Source organism: Erinaceus europaeus, chromosome 13 (assembly GCF_950295315.1).
Source record: "Erinaceus europaeus chromosome 13, mEriEur2.1, whole genome shotgun sequence".
Lineage (NCBI taxonomy): Eukaryota > Metazoa > Chordata > Mammalia > Eulipotyphla > Erinaceidae > Erinaceus > Erinaceus europaeus.
This window is the reverse complement of record NC_080174.1, coordinates 48,612,202-48,637,858: the sequence shown is the minus strand read 5'-3', so window position 1 is coordinate 48,637,858 and position 25,657 is coordinate 48,612,202. Positions and strand designations below refer to the sequence as shown.

General features: G+C 44.9%; 1 protein-coding gene and 1 pseudogene across 2 annotated transcripts in view; both read right to left on the bottom strand.

Annotated features, from left to right (window-relative positions):
• Positions 1-25,657, bottom strand: part of HDAC1 (histone deacetylase 1) — a 58,969-nt gene that overhangs the window by 25,818 nt on the left and 7,494 nt on the right. The window contains exon 2 of one of the 2 annotated variants that reach the window (XM_007523259.3): positions 11,009-11,121. The exons of the other annotated variant lie outside the window; for it this stretch is intronic. Within the exon in view, the coding sequence (XP_007523321.1) occupies positions 11,009-11,121 (113 nt within the window). The remainder of the gene's footprint in view (positions 1-11,008; positions 11,122-25,657) is intronic. 2 annotated transcript variants of the gene reach the window in all.
• LOC132542809 (transcription elongation factor SPT4-A-like) lies at positions 5,431-6,486 on the bottom strand (annotated as a pseudogene).

Genomic DNA, 25,657 nt, shown 5'->3' with positions numbered 1-25,657 from the left:
TATCTTACAATGACGACATTAATAACAATAATAACTACAACAACAATAAAAAACAAGGGCAATAAAAGGGAAAACAAATATTAATTTTTTTAAATGATGGCGGCAGAGGAGACAGCATAATGGTTATGCAAAAGACTTTCAAACCTGAGGCACCAGTGGACCCAGGTTCAATTCCTCCACACCACCCCTAAGTCAGAGCTTAGTAGTGCTTTGGTAAAATACATACATACATACATATGATGAGCTGGAGAGACAGCATAATGGTAATGTAAAAAAACCTTTCAGGCCTGATGCTCCAAGGTCCCAGGTTCAATCCCCAGCACCACCAAAAGCCAGAGCAAAGCAGTCCTCCGTATAACTCATTAAAAAAAGGGGTAGGGGGGGAGCCGGGCAGTAGTGCAGCAGGTTAAGCACAGGTGGCGCAAAGCACAAGGACCTGTGTAAGGATCCTGGTTCCAGCCCCCGGCTCCCCACCTGCAGGGGGAGTCACTTCACAAGCGGTGAAGCAGGTCTGCAGGTGTCTATCTTTTTAATATTTATTTATTCCCTTTTGTTGCCCTTACTGTTTTATTGTTGTAATTATTATTGTTGTTGTTACTGATGTTGTTGGATAGGACAGAGAGAAATGGAGAGAGATGGGGAAGACAGAGAGAGGGAGAGAAAGATAGACACCTGCAGACCTGCTTCACCACCTGTGAAGCGACTCCCCTGCAGGTGGGGAGCCCGGGCCTGGAACTGTTGAGCCACCTGCGTTTAACCCGCTGTGCTACCGCCCGACTCCCGAACCCAGATCTGTATGCACTGTAATGTGTACACTCAACCAGCTGCGTCACCACCCAGGCATTTTTCTTTTTACCAGAATACTGCTCAGCTGTAGCTTACAGTGGTGCTGGGGATTGTCCTGGGGCATCAGAAGCCCAGGCACTAAAGTCTGTTCCAGAATCATTATGCTGTCTTCCCCTGTCCACTCTCCTTCTCCTTCACATGTGTGATTTCACCACCTCATGGCCAACATTTTTAAAAAATTTTTTATTTTCCCTTTTGTGGCCCTTGCTTTTTCATTGTTGTTGTAGTTATTGTTGTTGCCATTGATGTCGTCATTGTTAGGACAGAGAAATGGAGAGAGGAGGAGAAGACAGAGGAGGGGAGAGGAAGATAGACACCCACAGACCTGCTTTACCACCTGTGAAGCGACCCCTGCAGGTGGAGAGCCAGGGGGTTCAAACTGGGATCCTTACACCAGTCCTTGCACACTGCACCACCTGCGCTCAACCCAACTTTTATTTATTTATTTATTTATTTATTTATGCCTCCAGGGTTATCGCCGGGGCTCGTTGCCAGCACTTCAAATCCACTGCTCCTGGAGGCTATTTTTCCCATTTTGTTGTCCCTGTTGTGGTTGTTACTGTTGTTATAGCTGTTGTTGTTGGACACGACAGAGAGAAAGACAGACACCTACAGACCTGCTTCACTGCTTGTGAAGCGACTCCCCTGCAGGTGGGGAGCCGGGGGCCTAAACTGGGATCCTTATGCGCTTTGAGCCAAGTGCGCTTAACCCGCTGCGCTACTGTCCAGTCCCCCACCCCCCAGGTCAACTTCTTCATTCAGATAGAGAGACATAGAGAGCAAAAGAGAAGCCACAGCAACAGAGCTTCCAATGTGCCACGGTATTCCCATGTGGTGTCAGGGCTCGAGCCAGGGCTTCATGCATGGTAAGGAATGTACCCTACCTAGTGAGCATCTCTTCTTGGTCCTTGCGTGTACTCTCTGATTCAGCACCCTAGTAGGAACCCCCCTAGATAAGTCAGGTGTATTATATATACACTGAGACATACCTTCAAGAATGTTCACAGCATCAGTGTTTGCAAAAGCACCAAACTGGAGCAAACCACATGCCCACCAATAATAAATATACACACAGCAGTATATTCTTTAAATGAAGTACAGTGAAAATAAATAAGCTCAGCCCGGGAAACAGTCCAGGTGGTAGACAACACTGAGGTCCTTAGTTCCTGAGTGCAGTTCATACCAGAGTCGTAGTCTTGGCTTCTCACTCTATCTTATGAAACTCTCATATGATTAAAATAATAGAATAAATCTTTTAAAATATTTATTTATTCATTCCCTTTTGTTGCCCTTATTTTATTGTTTGGTTATTATTGTTGTTGTTGTTGATGCTGTCATTGTTGGATAGGACAGAGAGAAATGGAGAGAGGAGGGGAAGACAGAGAGGGGGAGAGAAAGACACCTGCAGACCTGCTTCACCGCCTGTGAAGTGATTCCCCTGCAGGTGGGCAGCCGGGGGCTCGAACTGGGATCCTTATGCTAGTCCTTGCACTTTGTGCCACCTGTGCTTAACATGCTGTGCTACCACCCGACTGCCAGCCATTATGCTTTTTATATCTGCTCACAACTTCTTTTTTGACTTATTATTATTATTTTTTTATTATTAATTTAACCAGAGCACTGCTCAGCTCTGGCTTATGGTCGTGTGGAGGATTAAACCTGGGACTTTGGAGCCTCAGCCATGAGAGTCTCTTTGCATAATCATTATGCTATCTACCCTCCACCCCACAACTTCTTTTTTTTTTTTTTTAAGATTTTATTTATTTATTAATGAGAAACATAGGAGGAGAGAGAAAGAGCCAGACATCACTCTGGTACATGTGCTGCCGGGGATTGAACTCAGGACCTCATGCTTGAGAGTCCGATACTTTATCCACTGCACCACCTCCCGGACCACCACCCCACAACTTCTATAAGAAGTCTAAGATGCTTTTTTCAGGACTCTCAAAGCCATCAACTGGGCTGGGTGAGCAGATAGTATACTGGTTATACAAATACCTTCATGGGGCAGGGGTAGATAGCATAATGGTTATGCAAAGAGACTCTCATGCCTGAGGCTCCGAAGTCCCAGGTTCAATCCCCTGCACCACCATAAGCCAGAGCTGAGCAGTGCTCTGGTTAAAAAACAAACAAACAACAAAAAAAAACTTCATGACGGGGACCAGGTGGTGGCGCATTGGGTTGAGTGCACATGTTACAAATACTTGCATGATGGAGGCACCAAAGGTCTCGGCTTCAATCCCCAGCACCACCATAAACCACAGCTGAGCAGTGCTCTGACCTCAGTCTCTGTCTCCCTCCCTCCCTCTGTGAATATCTCTCATCAAACTAAAATATTTTGAAAAATAAAATGTAAAAAAAAAGTCATCTGCTTTAGCACAGGTACTAAAATGACTGTATGTGCTTTGGAAAAGTGATACCAGGGTGGTCTAGGAGGTGGCACAGTGGATAAAGCACTGGACTCTCAAGCATGAGGTTCTGAGTTCAACTCCCAGCAGCACATGTACCAGAGTGATGTCTGGTTCCCTCTCTTTCTCTCTCCTCCTATCTTTCTCATTAATAAATAAAATATTTTTTTAAAGTGATGCCAGGGGGGGCCGGGTGGTGGCGTACCTGGTTGAGCTCACACGTTACGGTGCACAAGGACCTAGGTTCGAGTCCCCGGTCCCCATCTGCAGGGGGAAAGCTTTGCGAGTGGTGAAGCAGTGCTGCAAGTGTCTGTTTCTCTCCCTATCTCCCCCTTTTGTTCGATTTCTGGCTGTCTCTACCAATAAGTAAGTAAAGATAATTAAAAAATAAAGTGTTTAAAAAAAAAAAGTGATGCCAGGGTCACATTCTAGAGAAAACAGTGGACAATCTGAAGTCTGTTCCTAGGTTCAAGTCACTCTCCTCTTCGGCTCAAGTTCCAGTTAAATACTTCTGTCCCTCTTCATGTCTTCCCATGCTTCTTATTTTCCCTCTGTGGCTACCCAATCAATAAATAAAAATTTAAAAATATAATTAAAATGATGAATTAGGGGAGTCAGGCGGTAGCACAGCGGGTTAAGCGCAGGTGGAGCAAAGCACAAGGACCAGTTTAAGAATCCAGGTTCAAGCCCCCGGCACCCCACCTGTAGGAGAGTCGTTTCACAAACAGTGAAGCAGGTCTGTAGGTGTCTACCTTTCTCTCCCTCTCTCTGTCTTCCCTTCCTCTCTCCATTTCTCTCTGTCTTATCCAACAATGACGACACCAATAACAGTAATCACTACAACAACAAGGGCAACAATAGGGAATAAATAAATTAAAAAAAAAGAGATAGGGGGTCGGGCGGTAGCGCAGCGGGTTAAGTGCACGTGGCACAAAGTAAGGACCGGCATAAAGATCATGGTTGAGCTCCCAGCTCCCCACCTGCAGGGGAGTCGTTTCACAGGCGGTGAAGCAGGTCTGCAGGTGTCTCTCTTTCTCTCCCCTTCTGTCTCCCCCTCCTCTCTCCATTTCTCTCTGTCTTATCCAACAACGAACAACATCAACGACAAGGGCAACAAAAGGGGAAAAAAAAAAAAAAAAAAAAACAAGGCCTCCAGAAGCAGTGGATTCATGGTGCAGGCACTGAGCCCCAGCAATAACCCTGGCGGCAAAAAAAAGATGATAAACTAGTTTTTAAAAAAATATCTATAGGGGTCGGTCAGTAGAGCAATGAGTTAAGTGCACATAGTATGAATTACAAGGACTGGCGCAAGAATCCCAACTCAAGCCCCTAGCTTCCCACCAGCAATGGGGTTGCTTTACAAGTGGTGAAGCAGGTCTGTGGGGTCTTTCTCCTGTCTCTCTGTCCTATCTAATAACATGGGGAAAAAAAAAAAAAAAGGTCACCAGGACAGTGGATTCATAGTGCCAGAACCGAGCCCCAGTGAAAATTCTAGAGGAAAAAATAAATCTATTTATCAGGACTCAGTGGTGGCACACCAAGTTGAGTTTATATATTACCATGCACACGGATCTGTGTTCAAGCCCCCAGTCCCCACCTGCAGTAGGGAAGCTTCACAAGAGGTGAAGCTATGATGTAGGCGTCTCTTTCTCCCTATGTATCTCCCCTTCCATCTCAATTTCTCTCTGCCCTATCAAATCGAAAAGTAATGAATATCTTTTTAAAGATTTATACATTTATCAATGAGAGAGGTCTAGAGCATCGTTCAGGTACACATGATATGAGGAATAAAACACAGGGGCTCATACTTTCAAGTCTAACACTTTTTCTACTGTAGTAGCTCCCAGGCCACCTCAACTTATTTTTCTAAACCAGAGCACTGCTCAGATCTGGTTTATGGTGGTGCAGGGGATTGAACCTGGGACCTTAGAATCTCAGGCATGACAGTCTCTTTGCATAGCCATTATGCTATCTACCCCTGCCCAATTTTTTTTTATTTTCATGTGCTTAAGAACTTTCCTAGTGGGGGTTGGGCAGTAGCGCAGCGGGTTAATAAGCACAGGTGGTACAAAGCGCAAGGACCAGGCACAAGGATCCTGGTTTGAGCCTGGGGCTCCCCACCTGCAGGGGAATGTTGCTTCACAGGCAGTGAAGCAGGTCTGCAGGTGTCTCTCTTTCTCTCCCCCTCTGTCTTCCTCTCCTCTCTCCATTTCTCTCTGTCCTATCTAACAATGACAACATAAATAAGAACAATAATTACTACAACAATAAAAAAACAACAAGGGCAACAAAAAGGGGGGGGGGGAGCAAATAAAAAAAAAAAAAGAACTTTCCCAGAGGTTTATGTTTATTGGGAAGTGCTCTGCCCTTCGGCAAGGCAGAGCATTGGGCTAAGAAAACCAGTATCCTCCTCCACACTCAGTCTATTCATTCAGTAACCCAAATTTCTCAGATCCCTCTCAATAGTTCAAAGGTAAAATGGCCTGGGGCCACACCATGATGCTCTCTCAGAAGTCTGTTGAATCAGTTCCAGAACTATGGAATGTTAGAAGTTCTGCCCATTTAGTGCAGCAAATAGATAAGCAGAAGCAGGAGAGAGAAGCAAAAATGCTGGCGAGCCATGCATCTTTCTAGGTCTTTATAGCTGTGTCTCTGGGTTTGTAGGCCACTCCTTGACTTTTCAGCTCCTGTATGATTCCTCTGGGCAGACCACCAGTGACAGACACTACATGCACACCAGGCTTAAAGCTACTGACTCACTGCCATTTGCCGACCCAGCTGTCCTCTGGACTCATCAGTGCAATGATTCCATCAAAGGAAGAGCTGATGCAGTCATATACCCTCCTGATTAACCGTCATCTGAAGGTATGCATCACAACTACCACAGCCATCATAGTCAAACTGGTCTACAGCCTTAACCAACGAACACAACAATGAAGCCCGTAGATGCCACAGACCCTTCCTCATTGTCTCCAGGGCCATCTTGGATATAGTAGCGAGAGCTCCAGCAGCCCACCAGCTCAATTTAATCTTTTAATAAAGACACCAAGAGTAGGAGAGAGTTCACTTGGACAAGGTGTTGCTTAGCCATGTACTCAGACCAGGTTGGAGCCCAGCCCCTACCACACTGAAGGAAGCTTCAGTGCTGTCATCTCTTTCAATTTCTCTCTCTGCTTCTCTCAAATAAATAGATAAATAAATAATAAAATAGAACATTTTGAGAAAAACTCACCTAAAATTCTAACTTGCCTATTATCAATTGTCAAGACAAAGAAACAAGACGAGTGGTTGGGAAGGTTATTCAGCCTGTACAGTGTAAGGATTAAATGAGCTGGGCTCCTGACTCTGCATATGCCAGAGAAGAACAGGGCTCTGGTTTCCCTCGTCCTCTAAGAAAAATAAATAAATAAGTAAATAAATGAAGTATAATATAAGTAGATAGGATTACAAGTTTATAACCCAGTATTAATAATAATAAACCACACACACACACAAAGTAAATAAGGGTCAGGAGATATCTCCCCTGGTAAAGAGCACATGTTTTGCCATGTGTGAGGATGCAAGTCCTTGGCCACCGCACGGGTGTACCATACAAAGAGGAAGTTCCACAAGCAGAGGAGTAGTGGTGTGGTATCTCTCCTTCTCTCTCCCTCCCTGTTTCTCTCTATCCAGAAAAAGGAAAGTGTTTGCTGGGAGCAGTACAATCACAGAGACGGTCAAAGAAGAAAAGGCAGAGGTGATGGAGCAGCACAAAGCAACCTGTACAATCCCCAGCACTGGAGAATCAGAGTATCCCACAGTGATATTCCAAATCTCTGTCACATTAAAAAAGAGATCTTGGGAGTCAGGCGGGTAGCGCAGCAGGCTAAGCGCAGGTGCCACAAAGCACAAGGACCAGCGCAAGGATCCCAGTTCACGCCCCCGGCTCCCCACCTGCAGGGGGGTTGCTTCACAAGCGGTGAAACAGGTCTGCAGGTGTCTATCTCCCCCCCCCGTCATCCCCCCCTCTCCATTTCTCTCTGTCCTATCCAACCAACAATGATGACAACAATAACTAAAACAATGAAACAAGGGCAACAAAAGAGAATAAATATATATTTTTTAAATAGATCTTTAGGGCCCTGGAGGGGCACGGAGGATAAAGAATTGGACTCCTGGGGCCAGGCGGCGGTACCCCAGTTAAGTGCACATATCATCATGAGCAGTGACCGGGGTTTGCGGCCCTAATCCCAGCTATAGGCTTATGCTTGACGAGCAGTAAAGCAGGCCTGCAAGCACTTATCTTTCTCTCTTCCCGTCTAAGCTACCCTTCTCAACTGCTCTGTCCTGTCAAACAAACATAGAAAGAAAAGACAAGGGGAAAAAATGACTGTCAGGCATCCTGGACTCATTGCACAGGCACTGTGCCTCGGTGACAACCCTGGAGGCAAAAAAAAAAAAAAAGAAACAAACAAAAAACTGGACTTCAAGCACGAGGTCCTCAGTTTGATCCCCAACATTCCATGTACCAGAGCACTGCTCTGGTTCTCTCGTTCTCATTAAATAAATCGTTATCTGCGGCCCAAAAGGTGACATAGTGAATGGAATGTTGAACACTTAAGCATAAGGCCCTGAGTTTGAGCCCAGACATATTATGTACTACTGCCATGCTCTTTGGTTCTCTCTATTTTTTTTAAATTTTTTAATCTTTATTTATTTGTTGAATAGAGACAGTCAGAAATTGAGAGGGAAGGGGGTGATAAGAGAGGGAGAGAGACAGACAGACACCTGCAGCACTGCTTCACCACTTGTGAAGCTTTCCTCCAGCAGGTGGGGACCAGGGGCTCGATCTTGGGTCCTTGCACACTGTAACATGTGCGCTCAACCAGGTGTGACACCACCAGGCCCCTCTCTGTCTTCTCCTTCTCTTTCGATTTCTCTCTGTCCTATCCAACAACAACAGCTATGACAACAATAACAACTACAACAAGCACAACAACAAGGGCAAAAACTGGGAAAAATGACCTCCAGGAGCAGTGGATTCATAGTGCATGCACTGAGCCCAGCTATAGCCCTGGAGGAAAAAAGAAAAAGAAGAGAAGAGAAGAGGAGGGGAGGGAAGAGGAGGGGAGAGGGGAGGGGAGGAGAGGGAAGGGGGAGGGGAGGGGAGGGAAGGGGGAGGGGAGAGAAGGTGAGGGGAGGGGAGGAGAGGGAAGGGGGAGGGGAGGGGAGAAGAAAGGTGAGGGGAGAGGGGAGGGGAGGAGAGGGAAGGGAGGAGGGGAGGGGAGGAGAGGAGAGGAGAGGAGAGAGGGGGAGGGGAAGGGAGAGGAGAAAAGAGAATAGAGGAGAGGGGAGGGGAGGGGAGGGGAGGGGAGGAAATAGTCAATCCATATAACCTTGGAGAACCACTGCAGTTACCAATGCAGTTTCCACCACAGAACTCTGGTGATGGAAACTATGTGAAATTGTACTCGTTATCTTGTAATTTTGTAAACCAATATTAAATCAATAATAATAAACAGACATTGAGGTGACTCTTAAGGATGAACAAGGTAAGATTGACCAGAGGAAATAATCCTTCGAGTCAGCACGGAGCGGAAAGAGGTAGAATTTGTTCTGGCTGACTCGGAAGTTTCTGAGGAGAAACAGCAGGGAAGGAAGCAAACTGCAGTCAGATTATCATGGCATACGGGCACAACAGGCATCTCTGAGGGCATCCGTGACAAAATGCTAGTCTGCTTCCTAACATCCCTGAATACCTCTGCTACCTCTTGCATTCTCCATGCCCAGCTGCCCTCCACACCTGAAAAAGTTCTCCGGTCCCAAGATCCAGTTATCTGTTCTTCTATCTTCCCTTCTTGCCTCCACAACATGGAATCTGAGCCAGAACATTTGTCTCCTTTTAGTCTCTGGAATTGTAAGAAAGGATCCTGCTGTTGCTAAGTTACTAAAGCTGTATAACAAAAGACTTTTATTCTGTAACCATAAGTAACATGGGTCCTCAGCTCCTCTGTATTTTCCCATTTAGACAACTGGATCCTAGCTGTCCTCCCTACTTCTAAAATGCTTGCCTGTGCATAGTGCCACTTGGGTTATTGCTAGGGGTTTGGTGCCTTAACAATGAGTTCACTGCTCCTGTTTTTTGTTTGTTTGTTTGTTTGTTTGTTTGTTTGTTTGTTCTGTTCTGTTTTTGATGGAAACTGAGAAATTGAGAGAGGGAATCCGGGTGGAAGCATATCGGGTTAAACGCACTTAGCACGAAGCACAAGGAACTATGTAAGGATCCCAATTCAAGCCCCCAGCTCCCCACCTGCAGGGGGGTCGCTTCACAAGTAGTGAAGTAGGTCTGCAGGTGTCTATCTTTCTCTCCCCTTTTCTTCCCCTGCTCTCTTGATTTCCCTGTCCTATCCAACAACAATAACAATACTAACAACAACAACGATAAACAAGAACAAAAAAGGGGAAAACAACAGCCTCCAGGAGCAGTAGATTCATAGTGCAGGCACCAAGCCCCCGCAATAACCCTGGAGGAGGGGGGAAAAATTTAAAAAACACAAGGCACAAAGTTCTACTCATTAAATTCACGAATTTGTGCCACCTCCTATATTATGCCCCCCTTTTAATTATTTTTTTAACTTATTCTTATTTTTCAATCTTTATTTACTTACTAGATACAGCCAGAAATTGAGAGGGAAGATGGTGACAGAGAGGAAGAGAGAGACACCTATAGTATTGCTTCGCCACTCATGAAGCTTGCCCCCTGCACGTGGGGATCAGGAGCTTGAACTTGGGTCCCTGCACATTGTAACATGTGCACTCAACCAAGCTCTGGCTTATGGTGGTGCGGGGGATTGAACATGGGACTTTGGAACTTTAGCATGAGAGTTCTTTACATAACCATTATGCCATCTATTTTCCTTCTTCCTTCTCTCTCTCTCTCTTCTTTCTTTCTTTCTTTCTTTCTTCCTTTCTTTCTTTCTTTCTTTCTTTCTTTCTTTCTTCCTTTTTGCCACCAGGGTTATTGCTGGGGCTCAGTGCCTGCACCACAAATCCACTGCTCAAGGAGGTTATTTTTTTTCCTTTTGTTGCCCTTGTTATCGTTGTTGTAGTTATTATTATTGCTGTTACTGCTGTCATAGTTGTTGGACAGGACAGAGAGAAATGGAGAGAGATGGGGAAGACAGAGAGGAGAAGAGAAAGATAGACACCTGCAGACCTGCTTCACCGTTTGTGAAGCGACTCCCCTGCAGATGGGGAGCCAGGCTCGAACCGGGATCCTTATGCCGGTCCTTGTGCTTTGCGCCACTTGCGCTTAACCTGCTGTGCTACAGCCCGACTCCCCCAAATTCAGTACCTTATATGCTTAAAGGTCCAATACTTTATGTGCTGTCCCACCTCCAGGCCATTTCAAGTCTTTTTGTATATGCCTTTCCCTTGCCTAAGAATGTCAGTCCCTCCTCAACTCCAAATTAAATTCTACTCAATCTTTTAAACCCTACTCAGATATCATCTCTTGGAAACATTCCAAGTTTCCCTTCCTCCTACATTCATTACCTCTGCATCTTCAGTATTTTTAAATTAATGCATTACCCACTGTAGTACAATTTGTTTATATATCAGTCTCCAATACTAGAGTGAACTCTTATTAGTTGCCATGCCTGATACATAACAGCCACTCAACATATGTCTGATAAATGAGTAGTTGAGAAAAATGAGATAATGAATGATATATGGGAACCATGATGCTAGGGAGGGCGGAATTCCCAGTAACTCACATAGATTTCCATTTTTCTGTAGAGACCATAATTAAGTAGCAAATTGTGAGTCATGCGGATTCGGTGAGGCTTCATTGGGTGCCCTTGTCCATAATAGTAATTTCCAACATCCCCTGGAGAAAAAAGAGTGACAGTTTCAGTAACACAGACACAGGTTCCCAGGAGAACCCAGGAATTTCTATGATAATCTCCTAGGCAAGTTCTCTTTCTAGGTCATTAGAGTCTGAGAGTTTCACCTACTTTGAGGAAGGATGACTCTAAAAATAAATAACAACAAATATAGGAAACACTTAAAGATACCAGTCAAACACAGTTTCTTTCTTTCTTTTTTTTTTTCAAACACAGTTTCTTTCCCTAGAGCCCACAGGCAAATAGTTTGAGGGGTTCATTCCAAAGTTACTGGGGAACAGCAATAAATGAGGTGACTTGCCTCACTAAATTTCCATGGAATTCACTTCCACAATAGAAAAAATAGCCATTATTACTAGAATTACCATGAGCCTCAGTTCACGCACTGTGAACACTTTATAATGTTAATTCACACTCATTTTCTTACTAGATTCACACAATAACACTGGAAAATAGTTAGGACAGCAAGTGTTATTACGGTTTCATAGATAAGAAAATGGGACTTTTATCATCTTTTACTTCATCTATAATAACTAACTGGTCCCTCTGCCTTCCATTCAAATTATTTGCCCAACTGCTGCCAGTTATTTTCCAAATTCATGGCCTTGATAACATCACATCCCTGCTTAAAAAGAATTTTTTTTTTTTTTTAGACAGGACAGAGAAATGGAGAGAGGAGGGGAAGACAGGGGGGAGAGAAAGATAGACTCCTGCAGACCTGCTTCACTGCCTGTGAAGGGACTCCCCTGCAGGTGGGGGGCCAGGGGCTCGAACCGGGATCCTTATGCCCGTCCTTGTGCTTTGTGCCACCTGCGCTTAACCCACTGAGCTACTGCCCAACTCCCCAAAAATTTTTTATGGCTGTCTACAGGATAAAGGATAACTTCAGCAGCCTGGCATTGAAGGACTTTCTTCTTCTGTTTTTATTTCTTTTGCTTTGGTCATCTTGGAGTTTCACTGCTTGCTCTAGGCTGACTTTTGTTTCAAGAGAAAGTGATAAAGAGTAAGAGGGAGTGGGGGTAGATAGCAAAATGATCATGCAGAGAGACTCTCATACCTGAGGCTCCCAAGTCCCAGGTTCAATCCCCCACAACACCATAAGCCAGAGCTGAGCAGTGCTCTGGTTAAAAAAAAAAAGAATAAGGGGGGGGGGGGGAGTGGTGGCACACTAGGTTAAGCGCATATAGTAAGAAACGCAAGGATCCCAGTTCAAGTCCCTAATTTCCCACCTGCAGCGAGGTCACTTCACAAATTTTAAGCAGTTCTGCAGCTGTCTACCTTTCTCTCTCCCCACCCCTCTCAGTTTCTCTCTGTCCTATCCAAAAAATTGGAGAAAAAAAAAAATAGCCAGAAGAACAATGGATTTGTAGTACAGACACCAAGCCCCAACGATAACCCTGGAGACAAAAAAAAAAAAAAAAAAAAAAAAAGGTAAGAGAGAGGGCCAGGGTGGTTCACCTAGTTAAATACTCACATTACGGTGCACAGGGACACAGCTTCAAGCCCTGGTCCTCACCTGCAGGGGGGAAAGCTTCAGGAGTGGTAAAGCAGGGCTGCAGGTGTCTCTTGTCTCTTCTCTATCTTCCCCTCCCCTCTCCACTTTTCTGTCTCTATCCAATAAATAAATAAATATTTTTAAAAAAAGGGGGGTGAGAGAGAACCCAGTGCCAAAGCTTCCTCTAACATGGTAAGATCCAGGCTTAGGGTGCAAGGCAGTGAGGTACCCACTACAGCACACATGTGGCCATGTGCAGGGTGCAGGGTTCAAGGTCCAGGTAACCCCCACCTGTAGGAGGCAAGCTTCACTGAGAAGTAGTGCTGCAGGTATCTCTCTGTTTTTCTCTCCCTATGCCCCTTCCCTCTCAATTCAGTCTCTATTTAGAGGGGAGAGAGAGAAAATGACCACTGGACATGGTGGATTCTTCATGCAGACACCAAGCTCCAGCCACACAGTGAGCTATTTCGCCAGCCCCTTCTTCTACGGTGTCTGCACCATAATCCATTGCTCCTGGCGGCCATCTTTTTTCCATTGTTGCTGGACAGGACAGAGAGAAATTGAGAGGAGGGGAGGGGGGGATAGACACTTACAGACCTGCTTCACCACCTCTGAAATGACCCTCTACCTCCACCCCGCCACACAGGTGAGGAGCCAGGGACCTTGAGCCAGTCCCTGAGCTTTGCACTATGTGTGCTTAACCCAGTGCACTACTGCCCAACCCCCTTAACCTACTTTTCTAACTTCACCTTCTACTGCCTATCATGCTCCCTTCACCACCCCGCCCTCAACACGCTATCTCTCCTATGCCCCAATAAGCAAACCATGGTCCCTGGGCCAAGCATAACTAGCTGCTTGTTTTTATAAATTTTTTTTTTTTTACTGGGGCTGGCTGGGAAGATTTGCATAATGGTTATGCAAAATGTCTTTCATGCCTGAGGCACCAAAGGTCCCAAGATCACTCCACAGCACCACCATAAACCAGAGACGAGAAGAAAAGAGTTTTTACTGGAGCACAGCCACACCCATTAGCTACCCCGCCCCCAGTCCGGTATCACTTTATCCCATTAGCTTATATATGGCTTTTTTCACAATATGATAACATAGTTGAATAAGTAATTGCCAAAAATAGTGCCTAGCAGCGGCATACCTGTTAAAACAAGGACCAGGGAGGTCTGGGAAGGAGCAGTGGATAAAGCACTGGACTCTCAAGCATGAGGTGTTGACTTCAATCCCTGGCAGCACATGTACCAGAGTGAGGTCTGGTTCTTTCTCTTTTTCCTATCATTTCTCATGAATAAATAAATAAAATCTTGAAAGAAAGAAAAGAAAAAAAAAACAAGGACCAGGGTTTCAAGCCCTTTTCACATAAATTTGCCAATCTCTGCTCTAAACCCACTATCTTGCTTATTTTGCTGTTTCTGGGGCTACGCAGGCCCAAGCAAACATATTCAAATAGAAAGAGACAAAGTAGGGAGATGTACTGTAGCACAACGGGTTAAGCACAGGTGGCCCAAAGAGCAAGGACTGGCATAAGGATCCCAGTTCGAGGCCCTGGCCCCCTACCTGCAGGGGAGTCACTTCACAAGCGGTGAAGCAGGTCTGCAGGTGTCTTTCTCTCCCCTTCTCTGTCTTCCCCTCCTCTCTCCATTTCTCTCTGTCCTATCCAACAACGACAACAACAATAATAACTACAACAATAAAACAACAAGGGCAACAAAAGGGAATAAATAAATAAATATTTTTAAAAAGAGAGAGAGAGACAAAGTAGAGAGACAGAGGGAAAGAGCACAGCACCAGTTTCCTCCTATACTGCAGGGCCCTAGGCTCAGACCTGGACCATGTACATGAGGAATCAGACACACTAGCTAGTTATCTTGCTAGCCCCAGACATTTTTATTCATTTATTTGTTTATTTATTTATTTATTTATTTTCCACCAGAGCATAGCTCTGGGGAATTGAACCCAGGACTCTGGAGTCTCAGGCATGAAGGTTTTTTGCACAATCATTACATTATCTCCCCTGGCCTCAAACTACATTATCAATATACTTGAACCTGGCACTCATCTGTCTCCACACCAAAGTATTCTTTTTCCTTCAAATGCTTCTACTGGAATGTCTTGTCTTGTCTTTTTGCACGTTTTTTTAAATTTCTTTATTGGGGAATTAATGCTTTACATTCAACAGTAAGTACAATAGTTTGTACATGCGTAACATTCCCCAGTTTCCCATATAACAATACAACCCCCACTAGGTCCTCTGTCATCCTTCATGGACCTGTATTCTCCCCACCCACCCACCCCAGAGTCTTTTATTTTGGTGCAATACGCCAATTCCATTTCAGGTTCTACTTGTTTTTTCCTTTTTTTTTTTTTTTTTAATATGGGCATTGACAGGTCAATCCACACTCCCAGCCTGTCTCTCTCTTTCCCTAGTGGGGCAGGGCTCTGAGGAAGCAGAGCTCCAGGACACATTGGTGGGGTCATCTGCCCGGGGAAGTGAGTTTGGCATCATGGTAGCATCTGCAACTTGGTGGCTGAAAAAGAGTTAACATATAAAGCCAGCCCATGTTCAGCGGGGAAGCAATTACAGAAGCCAGACCTACCTTCTGCAACCCACAATGACCCTGGGTCCATGGTCCCAGAGGGATAGAGAATGGGAAAGCTATCAGGGGAGGGAGTGGGATATGGAGATTGGGTGGTGGGAATTGTGTGGAGTTGTACCCCTCCTACCCTATGGTTTTGTTAATCTTTTCTTAAATTAAAAAATTAATTAATTAATTTAAAAAACATATAAAGCCAAACAAGTTGTTGGCTAATCATGAAACTACTAGAGAAAGGGAAAGAGACAGAGAGACACCAGCAGCCTTGCTTCACCACTCAAGATTTCCTCCTACAGGTGGGGACCTGGGGCTTGAATCCAGGTCCTTGAACACTGTAATGTAAGTGCTTAGCCAGGTGTGTCACTGCTTGACCCCTCTTTTTCTTTCCTTTTCTTTTTTTTTTTATTTTTTATTTTTAAAATTTATTTCTTTATTGGGGAATTAATGTTTTACATTCAACAGTAAATACAATAGTTTGTGCATGCATAACATTCCCCAGTTTCCCATATAACAATACAACCCCCACTATGTCATTTATCATCCTTCATGGACCTGTATTCTCCGCACCCACCCAACCCAGAGTCTTTTACTTGGGTGCAATATGCCAATTCCATTTCAGGTTCTACTTGTGTTTTCTTTTCTGATCTTGTTTTTCAACTTCTGCCTGAGAGTGAGATCATCCCATATTCATCCTTCTGTTTCTGACTTATTTCACTAAACATGATTTTTTTCAAGGTCCATCCAAGATTGGCTGAAAACAGTGAAGTCACCATTTTTTACAGCTGAGTAGTATTCCATTGTGTACATATATCACAACTTGCTCCACCATTTGTCTGTTGCTGGACACCTGGGTTGCTTCCAGGTTTTGGCTATTACAAATTGTGCTCCCAAGAACATATGTGTACACAGATCTTTTTGGATGGATATGTTGGGTTCCTTAGGATATATCTACAGGAGAGGAATTGCAGGATCATAGGGTAGGTCCATTTCTAGCCTTCTGAGAATTCTCCACAGAGGTTGGACCAATTCTTTTTTTTTTAATATCTATTTTATTTATTTATTCCCTTTTGTTGCCCTTGTTTTTTGTTTGTTTGTTTGTAGTTATTATTGTTGTTGTTCATTTCCCACGTCTACGCTCGACCGGACCTGCCAATATACGCAGATATCTTCGTCCACCCTGCCCAACGCTTGACGTCTCGTCACCCAATCTGGTCTCCTACGCCTACACTGAACTTCTCTGTTCCAGTCTCTTGGAAACAGAGTTGGCAGTCAGCTGAGGTAAAGAACAAACACCTCATCACAGACCCCTGCAAGCGTCAACCCGGCTTAGACCTAGCACGTTATGACTGGGCCCTCCTCAATCGCTATCGAACAGGCCATGGCCGGTGCGCCGCTATGTTCCATCGCTGGGGAGCCAGAGACGACCCGAACTGCCCCTGCGGCTCCAGACAGACTATGACCCACATAGTCAACGACTGCCACCTCTCCAGATTCAAAGGAGGTCTCGAAACTTTACATCAGGCTCAACCTGACGCTGTTGACTGGCTACGGAAGAAGGGCAAACGCTAGAAGAAGAAGAATTGTTGTTGTTGGATAGGCTAGAGAGAAATGGAGAGAGGAGGGTAAGACAGAGGGGGAGAGAAAGGCAGACACCTGCGGACCTGCTTCATAGCCTGTGAAGCGACACCCCTGCAGGTGGGGAGCCAGGGACTCAAACCAGGATCCTTATGCCGGTCCTTGTGCTTTGTGCCATGTGCACTTAACCCGCTGCACTACCGCCCAACTCCCTGGAATGTCTTTTCTTGATGGCTCTCATACTACAATCCCACAAACACATTCCTGAAGAGAGTGAATGGTCTTTTCCTTGCATGCGATTTGTATATTGTACTTAATTTTGTCTATATCTGAACTGTTTTGTTACCTATATCCATAGATTGTTTTTAAGGTGCTCCTTAAAGACAAAGGTGTACGTTACAATGGCTGAAGATTCAGGAATTGAACTGAGACTCAGATGTCTTGGCGAATATAATACCTCTTTTGTTGTTGCCAGAGTTTCATTGAAGCTTCTTGCCTACATGATTCCACCACTCCTAGAAGGCTTCTGTCTTTTCCCCTTCCAGATAGAGGGTGAGATGCAGAGAGAGACACAGAGAGGACAGACAGCACAACACCACTCCACCCCTTTTAAAACTTCCCCTTTACATGGTGCTCTCACATGGTGGCTGAGGGTTTGAACTCAGGTTCTGGGGCATGGCAACATGGCAGCTCTGCCGGGTGACCTATCTCCTGGCCCCAGTGTGGGCTCTACTCACCATAGGTTCTACTTAATGTAGAGTTTTAAATACAAGTGTTGATTTTTTTTTTTTTTGCCTCCAGGGTTATCACTGGGGCTGTGATATGAATATACTGCTCCTGGAATGAATATACTGCCCCTGCGGCTACAGACAATGACCCACCTAGTCAACGACTGCCACCTCTCCAGATTCAAAGGAGGTCTCGAAACTTTACATCAGGCTCAACCTGACACTGTTAACTGGCTACGGAAGAAGGGCAAACGCTAGAAGAACTGCTCCTGGAGGTTATTTTTTCCCCTTTTTGTTGCCTTTGTTGTTATTGCTGTTGGATAGGACAGAGAGAAATCTAGAGAGGAGGGGAAGAGAAAGATAGACACCTGCAGACCTGCTTCACCGCCTGTGAATCAACTCCAATGCAGTTGGGGAGCCAGGGGCTCCAACCAGGATCCTTACACGGGTCAGTGCGCTTCGCGCCATGTGGACTCAACCCCGGTGCACTACTGCCTGGCCCAACAGGTGTTGAATTTTAATAATCCATATCCACACCTGAAGCTTATAGGACATAGACAACCAGAAATTGAGAGGGTAGGGAAAGATAGAAAGGGAGAGAGTAGGGGCTGGGTGCTGGCACGCCTGGTTGAGCATACATGTTACAATGTACAAGGATCCGGGTTCAAGCCCCCAGTCCTCACTTACAGGGGGAAAGCTTTTGAGTGGTGAAGCACTGTTGCAAGCATTTCTCTCTCTATCACTTCCCCATCCCTCTCAATTTCTAGCTGTCTCTATCAAATAAATAAATATAGATAATACCAAAGATAATTAAAAAAAAAAGATACCTGCAGCACTGCTTTACCACTCTCAAAGCTTCAAAGGGGAAATGTATAAGCAATGGAGTGATCCTTTTCTTTCTAGTTCTCTCCCTGTATTTCACCCTCTAACAGGAGGAGAAAGAGAAAAAGAAAGCAGGGGGGGAGGGGAATGGCAGCACACCTGGTTACACATTACATTGTGCAAGGACTCGGGCTCAAGCCCTTGGTCCCCACCTGCAGGGGAAAAGCTTCATGAGTGATGAAGTAGGGTTGCAGGTGTCTGTCTCTTTTCTTCTCTAACTCTCCCTCCCTTCTCAATTTCTCTGTATCTATTCAATAACAAATAAATAAAGATAAAAGAAAAAGAAAGGAAATCTGGGGGTAGGGCGGTAGTGCAGTGGGTTAAATGCAGGTGGTGGGAAGCGCAATGACAAGTGAAAGGATCCCAGTTCGAGCCTGCGGCTCCCCACTTGCAGGGAAGTCGCTTCAAAGGCAGTGTAGCAGGTCTCCAGTTGTCTATCTTCTCTCCCTTTCTCTGTCTTCCCCTGCTTTCTCGACTTCTGTCTTATGTAACAACAACAATGACAACAATAATAGTAACAACAATGATAAACAACAAAGATAAAATCATGGGGGAAAGACACATACAGCTAAAAGTGATACAAGAGGGAGTCAGACAGTAGCACAGTGGGTTAAGCACAGGTGGCACAAAGCAAGGACCGTAATAAGAATCCCGGTTCGAGCCCCCGGCTCCCCACCTGCAGGACAGTCGCTTCACAAGTGGTGAAGCAGGTCTGCAGGTGTCAGTCTTTCTCTCCCCCTCTCTCTTCCCCTCTTCTCTTCATTTCTCTCTGTCCTATCCAACAACAACGACATCAATAATAACTACAACAATAAAAACAACAAGGACAACAAAGGGAATAAATAAATTTTTAAAAAGTGATATGGGAGTCGGGCGGTAGCACAGCGGGTTAAGCACACGTGGCACAAAGTGCAAGGGCCGGCGTATGGACCCCTATTCGAGCCCCCCTCTGCCCACCTGCAGAAGGTCGCTTCCCAAGCGGTGAAGCAGGTCTCCAGGTATCTGTGTTTCTCTCCTCCTCTCTATCTTCTCCTCCTCTCTCCATTTCTCTCTGTCCTACCCAACAACAGCTACGACAACAATAACAGCTACAACAAGCACAACAAGGGCAACAAAATGGGAAAAATAGCCTCTAGGAGCAGTGGATTCTATAGTGCAGGCATTGAGCCCCAGGAATAACCCTGGAGGCAAAAAAAAAAGTAGTACAAGAATTACTATGCTAAAATCTACACTGGGCTGTCCAGGTACCTATTTCAGTTACATTTAATTCACTGGCTAACTGACAAGAAAATTCCTTGTTCCAAACCTCAATGAATGAACTGTATACCCAAAGATCTCTCCTTAAAAAATAGTTATAGGGAGTCAGGCAGTAGTGCAGTGGGTTAAGTATAGGCGGCACTAAGCACTTGGACGGTGTAAGGATCCCAGTTCGAGCCCCTGGCTCCCCACCTGGAGGGGAGTCACTTCATAAGGCGGTAAGGCAGGTCTGCAGGTGTCTGTCTTTCTCTCCTCCCTCCATTTCTCTCTGTCCTATCCAACAATGATATCATCAATAATAACAATAACTACAACAATAATAAAAAAACAAGGGCAACAAAAAAGGAAAATAAATAAATATAAAATAAATTAAAAAAACAGTTATGGTGGTCCAGGAGGTGGTACAGTGATAAAGCTTTGGACTTTCAAGCACGAGGTCCGGAGTTCGATCCCCGGCAGCAAATATGCCAGAGTGATGTCTGCTTCTTTCTCTCTCCTATCTTTCTCATAAATAAATAAAAATCCTGGGGGTCGGGTGGTGGCGCAGTGGGTTAAGCGCATGTGGCGCAAAGCGCAGGGACCGGCATAAGGATCCCGGTTCGAGCCCCCGGCTCCCCACCTGCAGGGGAGTCGCTTCACAGGCAGTGAAGCAGGTCTGCAGGTGTCTATCTTTCTCTCCCCTTCTCTGTCTTCCCCTCCTCTCTCCATTTCTCTCTGTCCTAACCAACAACGAATTGCGTCAACAAGGGCAATAATAATAACCACAACGAAGCTACAACAAGGGCAACAAAAGGGGGGAAAAATGGCCTCCAGGAGCGGTGGATTCATGGTGCAGGCACCGAGCCCAGCAATAACCCTGGAGGAAAGAAAAAAATAATAATAATAAATAAATAAATAAATAAAATCTTTAAAAAGTTATGAGAGTTACAGAGCATAATAGTTATGCAAAAGATTTTCAAGCCTAAGGCACTAAAGATCTGAGTAGTACTCTAGTAAAAATATATATATATATATATATATATATTTTTTTTTTTTTTTTTTTTTTTTTCTCCCAGGCTTATCGTTGGGGCTCGGTGCTGCTCCTGGAGGCCATTTTCCCCTTTTGTTGCCCTTGGTTTTTTTATCGTTTTTTAAAAATATTTATTTATTTATTCCCTTTTGTTCCCCTTGTTGTACTTATTATTGTTGTCATCATTGTTGGATAGGACAGAGAGAAATGGAGAGAGGAGGGGAAGACAGAGAGGGGGAGAGAAAGACAGACACCTGCAGACCTGCTTCACCACCTGTGAAGCAACTCCACTGTAGGTGGAGAGCTGGGGGCTCGAACCGGGATCCTTATGCCAGTCCTTGTGCTTTGTGCCACGTGCGCTTAGGTTACTCGCTGTACTATCGCCCTGTTTTATCATTTTAAAGGTTGTAATTATTATTGTTGTTGTTATTGAGGTCATTGTTGTTGGCTAGGACAGAGAGAAATGGAGAGAGGAGGGGAAGACAGAGGAGGGAGAGAAAGACACACACAGACCTGCTTCACTGCCCGTGAAGCGGCCTCTCTGCAGGTGGGGAGCTGGGGGCTTGAACCGGGATCCTTATGTGGGTCCTTGCACTTTGCACTATATGAGCTTAACCCACTGAGCTACTGCCCAACCCCCAAAATATTTTTAAGAACAGAAAGGAAGGGGGTGGGTAGTGGTGCACCTGGTTGGTCACACATGCTCCACCTACAGGGGAAGAGCTTTGTGGGTGGTGAAGCAGGGCTGCAGGTGTCTCTGTCTCTCACCCACTCTACCACCCTCTTGATTTAAGACGGTTTCTATCCTGTAAATAAATAAATGTAATAAAAAATAAATTAAAAACAGGAAGGAAGGAAGGGAGGGAGGGACGGAGGAAGGAAGGACAGAAGGGAGGGAGGGAGGAAGGAAGGAAATAATCAAGAGGACTGGAGAATGGTGAAGCAGTAGTTCACAGGAGCTGTGTAAGAGAGCTTTTGGGTCTGATACCCAGCACCAATAGCCAGAGCTGAGAAGTGATCTGAGTAGTGGTCCGGGAGGTGGCGCAGTGAATAAAGCATCAGACTCTCAAGCTTGAGGTCCTAAGTTCAATGCCTGGTAGCACATGTACCAGAGTTATATCTAGTTCTCCTTCTCTCCTCCTATGCTTCTCATTAATAAATAAAATGAAAAACAATTTCCCTGCTTTAAAAAAAAAATTAAAAACGGGGCTGAGTGGCGACACACCTGTTTAAGCGCACATATTACAGCATGCAAGGACCTAGGTTCAAGTTCCCCATCCCCACCTGTAGAGGGAAAACTTAACAAGTGGTGAAGCAGAGCTGCAGGTGTCTCTCTTTCTCATCCCCCATGCCCAAATTTCTGGCTGTCTCTAACCAATAAATAAAGAGAATTTTAAAAAATGTAATTAAAAGCAGAAATTCATCAAATAACAGATATATAACATGCTCAGGGAGGTGGCACAATGGATAAAGCATTGGACTCTCAAGCATGAGGTCCTGAGTTCAATCCCCAGCAGCACATGTACTATCTTTCTCAATAATAAATAAATAGAATCTTAAAAAAAGAAAAGATTTTTTACTACCAGAAGGAGAAAAAAAAAAAAACACTCATGCATTGTGGCTTGGTGGTCCCTTGAACAGGTTCCAAATATAACAGCATCCAAGCCATACTTCAAGTCTCTTTGAAGGGTGGGGGTAGAGCATAGTGGTTTAGCAAAGAGACTCATCCCTGAGGCTCCAAAGTTTCAGGGTTCAATCCCCCACACCACTATAAACCAGAGTAATAGATGTGTATTGGGATAATGAAAAATTCCTAAACAGCTGGATATTTAGAATACTAACAGCTGGATATTTAGAATACTCTTTCAGAAAGGTTCACTTATAAAGAGGAGAGAGAACCAGAGTTATCACTCTGCCACATGCAATGCCACAGATTGAACTCAGGACCTCAGGCTTTTGAGTCCAGTGCTTTCCACTGTACTACCTCCTGGTGTTTTTTTGTTTTGTTTTGTTTTTGCCTCCAAGGTTACTACTGGGGTTCAGTGCCTGCACTAGGAATCCACTGCTCCTGGAGGCTATTTTTTTTTTCCCTTCTGTTACACTTGTTTACTGTTGTTGCTGTCATTGTTGGATAGGGCAGAGAGAAATTGAGAGAGGAGGGGAAGACAGAGAGGGGAAAGAAAGACACCTGCAGACCTGCTTCACCGCTTGCGAAGCAACCCCCCTGCAGGTGGGGAGCTGGGGGCTCGAAGTGGGATCCTTCTGGTCCCTTTGCTTTGTGCCATGTGTGCTTAACCTGCTGCTCTACCATCCGGCCCCCAACACTTCTTTTTTTTAAATATGATACATGGGATCAAGTTCAGGGCCTCACATGTGAGATATATGCTCTACTACTAAAGCACATGCCCAGCTCCCTCCTTTTATTTTTTGCCACTAAGATCATCTCTGTGACTCCATGCCTGCAAGATGCCACTGTTCCTAGTAGCCATTTCTTTCTTTTTTGATAGAGGGTGAGAGAGAGAGTTTATGCCTAAGAAAGGGAGAGAGAAAGAGAGGGACTTGCAATGCTGCTTCACTATTAGTGAAGCACCCCACCCAGCCTCACAGGTGGATTAAGAACTTGAACCCAGGTCCTATGCTCTACCCCACTGCCTGCAACAGACAGCATAATGGTTATGCAAAGAGAAGAGACTCCCCATGCCTGAGGCTCCAAAGTCTCAGATTCAATTTCCCAATCCCATAAACCAGAGCTGAGCAATGCTCAGGAAGGGGGAAAAATTCCTTAATATGGGAGTTGACTGGAAGCACAGTGGGTAAGAACCAGTGTAAGGATCCTGGTTCGAGCCTCCAGCTCCCCACCTGCAGGGGAGTCCATTCACAGGCGGTGAAGGAGGTCTGCAAGTGTCTCTCTCTCTCTCCTCCTCTCTCCATTTCTCTCTATCCTATCCAACAACGATGACATCAATAACAACAATTACTACAATAAAAAGGACAACAAAAGGAAATAAATAATTCCTTAATACAATTTCAGATTTATAGAAAATATAGAGAGAGGGAGCACAATAAAGTCTCAGATACCCACACCCCGCTTCTCACATTACTTTATGTTAGTAAAATCACAAGTATTCGCTGGGATGGGGAGATAGCATAATGGTCATGCAAAGAGACTCCCATGCCCGAGGTGCCAGCACTGCCCTCAGCTAGAGATAACAAGTGCTCTGGGGGGCTGGTGTGGTGGTGCATCTAGTTCAAACCCCCACCCTCACCTGCAAGGGGAAAGCTTTGCAAGTGGTGAAACAGTGCTGCAGGTGTCTCCCTATCTCCCCTACCTTTTCAATTTCTGACTCTCTATCCAATAAATAAATAAATAAATAAATACAATTTAAAAATTGGGGGCCGGTGGTGGCGCACCTGATTGAATGCACATGTCACAATGCACAAGGACCCGGGTTCGAGTCCCCAGTCCCCACCTACAGGGGGAAGCTTCACGAGTGGTAAAGCAGTGCTGCAGGTGTCTCTCTTCCTCTCTCTATTCCCCCCTTCCCTCTCGATTTCTGGCAGTCTCTACCCAATAAATAAAGATCATTAAAAATTTTTTTCTGAGGGGCTGTGTGGTAGCGCAATAGGTTAAGTTCACATGGTGTGAAGCACAAGGACCAGTGTAAGGATCCTGGTTTGAGGCCCCCGGCTCCCCACCTAAAGGGAGAGTTGCTTAAAAAGCTGTGAAGCAGGCCTGCAGGTGTCTATCTTTCTCTCCCCCTCCTCTGATTTCTTCCTGTCCTGTCCAATAGCAATAACAAGGGCAACAAAAATGGGGAAAAAATGGCCTCCAGGAACAGTGGATTCATAGTGCAGGCTTGACCAAGCCCCAGTGATAATCCTGGAGGCAAAAAAAAAAAAAATGCTCTGGTGGAAAATGTACTGAATTCTCAAACAGAGTTTCGAGTTCAATCCCTGGCAGCCTATGTACCAAAATGATGTCGCCTTTCCTCCTCTCTCATTAATCAATAAGTTAATTATTAAAAATATTTTATTTATTTTATTTTTGAGAGAGACAGAGAAACACCAGTGCACTGCTCAGCTCTGGCTTATGGTGGTGCAGGGGATTGAACCTGGGACTTAGGAGCCTCAGGCATGAGTTTGTTTGCATAATCCTTATGTTATCTCCCCCGCCCAATCAATAAGTTAATTTTTTAAAAGATTTATTTCTTTTTTGTCTTTAATTTTTATTATGTTTATTTATTGGATAGAGAAAGTCAGAAATCGAGTGATGGAGGCTATAGAGATAGAGAGAGACAGAAAGCTTACAAAGCTTTCCCTCTGCAGGTGGGGACTGGGGACTCAAACCTGGGTCCTTGTGCACTGTAATGTGTGTGCTTAACCAGGTAGTACACCACCACCTGGCCCCCAATAAGTTAATTTTTAAAAGGCATAAAAACTGGGCAGGGGTAGATAGCATAATGGTTATGCAAAGAGACTCTCATGCCTAAGGCTCCAAGTCCCAGGTTCAGTTCCCCACACCACCATAAACCAGAGCTGAGCAGTGCTCTGGTAAACAACAAAAAAGACATAAAAACTTAACAGAGGTGGTTGGGGAGGTGGCACAGTGGATAAAGCATTGACCTGAGTTCCTGAGTTCAATCCCCTGGCAGCACATGTACCAGAGTGATGTCTGGTTCTTTCTCTCTCTTATCTTTCTCATTAATAAATAAATAAATAAAATCTAAAAAAAAAAAACCAGAAAAAAAGTTTTTGTTATAATTGATGGATCCATATTGATACAGCAACTCCCCTCACCAGAGCACTTCTCAGCTCTGGCTCACGGTGGTACCTGAGGGAACAAGAAATTGTGTCTACTATAGAGATTCTGAGATGCAGACGGAGAAAAGTAGACAGGGACCCTCAGACATTCAGATCCAGCCCCATGTATGACTATGCTCTACAACAGGATTCCAGCCTCTTTTTTTTTTC